Raw genomic sequence first — 1,915 nt, 5'->3', positions numbered from 1 at the left:
CCAAACCTTCTTAAACATTTCAAAAATCATTGCAATATGAACTTGTTTTGGTATTACAATGAAAAATGACACCGTCCAATAAGAAAACAGTACAAAAATGATGTCATATAGATTTGAAAATGCTTTTATTGAATTCTACGGGTATGAAAACCTCTAAATAAGTCTTGTACTCGCTTAGATTTGCTTCTGTAATGAGTAATTAAGTCTGGCCCACTGTGCACCGGTCCGATGAATTACCAAATATAGAATTACCCAAATGACATTGACTGCTTAACTCTCTAAAGTCAAATTTCATCCAAGTCAAAACATTTTTCACTGGCATTTTGGATTTAACTAAGGCAAGTTAAATTGTAGAATTACCCTAATGATACGGAATTAAAAATAAAAATAGAGCAGTTTGCTATCATTTTTTGACAGCCAAAGTGACAAAAACAAACAAACAAACAAATAATAGATGCTTATTGAATATCTGAACCGTAATTAATTATTAACAAGATAAAGGGTCAATGTTAATAAATTTATACTGACTAGCTGATTTGACTTGCAGTGCATTTAGACTGTAGGTAACCACAAGACAGTGTAGCCTAGTGAAATGGTAGGCTAGGCTGCAATGCCTTTGGCCCCCCTTATACTTACAGTAGTTATTTATACACATTTTGGTAATTCATCATCATTTGGATGTTTATTTGCATAATTCTGTATCATTAGGGTATAATTTTGGTATCCATATGATTTGGGTAATTCGTCGGAACCGTACACTGAAGCCCTGAATTCCTAGGTTATTACAGTGTTAAGATATAATTTTTCTTAGGACATTTAGCTGTATTATAAAGTTAAAAAAAAAAAAAGAAGAAAGAAGACCTTCTGTACATTTCTCTGATGTCTAATATTGTAATGAAAAATTTTGGCAGGCATTAGCCCTATGTCAAGCACATTGTTAATGGTAATGGTTGAAACTACAGGATTTTCATTACGATACCTGATGATGGCTTCACAGATGGTTTTACTTTGGCAGACGCTGGAAAAAGAATGAAAAAATATTTATGTAAAAAAAATGTTGAAAGTATGATAGTTCAATATTTTAGCTTATTCACAGCCACTACTCGGCATTAATTAATCAAATATCAAAGTTACAATATTAGAATAGCAACCACTGAATGAAGTCTGTATTTTAAATATTGATAACTTAAATATTGAAAGTTAAATTCATCATCATGTGATTATAAGCCTGGATTTTAGGACAGAACAAATTTAATTTAGTTGTTAATAGGATTGGCCTGGTTGTTGTGAAACAAGGGATCTCTTCAGCATACCTGAATGACAAGTACACATCATAGTATCACGCTCAACTGTAGCACAAGGTACAGCATCAGACTTCACTCCTGAAACAAAGTTTTAACAATATGAGGCATGTTGTGCCAAAATGGCTAAGTTGTAGCAAAAATTGAAATTCAAGTTATTGGTATTTTCATATACCTGAGTATGTGGTCTTTAAAATGAGGGGTCATTCATTAAAATTGGACATTCCAAGCTTAAGTTATAGGAAAGTGAAAGTATAGTACTCTAGAGTCAAGATAAACATGTTTGAGTAATTGCCTTTCAAAGTTATTTGTGCATACATTGTTTAAAATAGAATGAACTATCAAAATAATGTTGAATAAACCATTTGTTGACCACTTCCAGTGAGAGCTAGGTCTATCAGATTTGCTCTTGAGGATATTTCCCGTACGATTAAAATCGTAACGGTACTGGGTTTGGTCTACAGGAGCTCGTGTTTCGTACAGGTCATTCGATTCATAGAAAAAGCCTTTAATAGTGAAAGCGTACCTGTCATTAGCCGTAGTAGCCTAGGTCAATACATAACACAGGCTGTATAAAATTTATTATAAGATTGAAAATGTTAATCTTATTATTG

The 1,915-nt window shown here is 32.5% G+C and overlaps 1 protein-coding gene across 2 annotated transcripts in view; it reads right to left on the bottom strand.

The window, feature by feature from the left end:
* Positions 1–18: 18 nt before the first annotated feature.
* LOC117119254 overlaps positions 19–1,915 on the bottom strand; it is a 10,074-nt gene continuing 8,177 nt past the window's right edge. For both annotated transcript variants that reach the window (XM_033264055.1, XM_033264056.1), the window contains 2 exons: positions 1,314–1,382; positions 19–1,018 (listed from right to left, as the gene is read on the bottom strand). In XM_033264055.1, the coding sequence (XP_033119946.1) occupies positions 957–1,018; positions 1,314–1,382 (131 nt within the window). In that variant the 3' untranslated portion in view covers positions 19–956. The remainder of the gene's footprint in view (positions 1,019–1,313; positions 1,383–1,915) is intronic.

Source organism: Anneissia japonica, unplaced genomic scaffold (genome assembly GCF_011630105.1).
Source record: "Anneissia japonica isolate Jap-2015-1 unplaced genomic scaffold, ASM1163010v1 scaffold40941_len12164_cov121, whole genome shotgun sequence".
Taxonomy (NCBI): domain Eukaryota; kingdom Metazoa; phylum Echinodermata; class Crinoidea; order Comatulida; family Comatulidae; genus Anneissia; species Anneissia japonica.
Note: the sequence above shows the minus strand (reverse complement) of the source record. Positions and strands in the feature narration are given on the sequence as shown.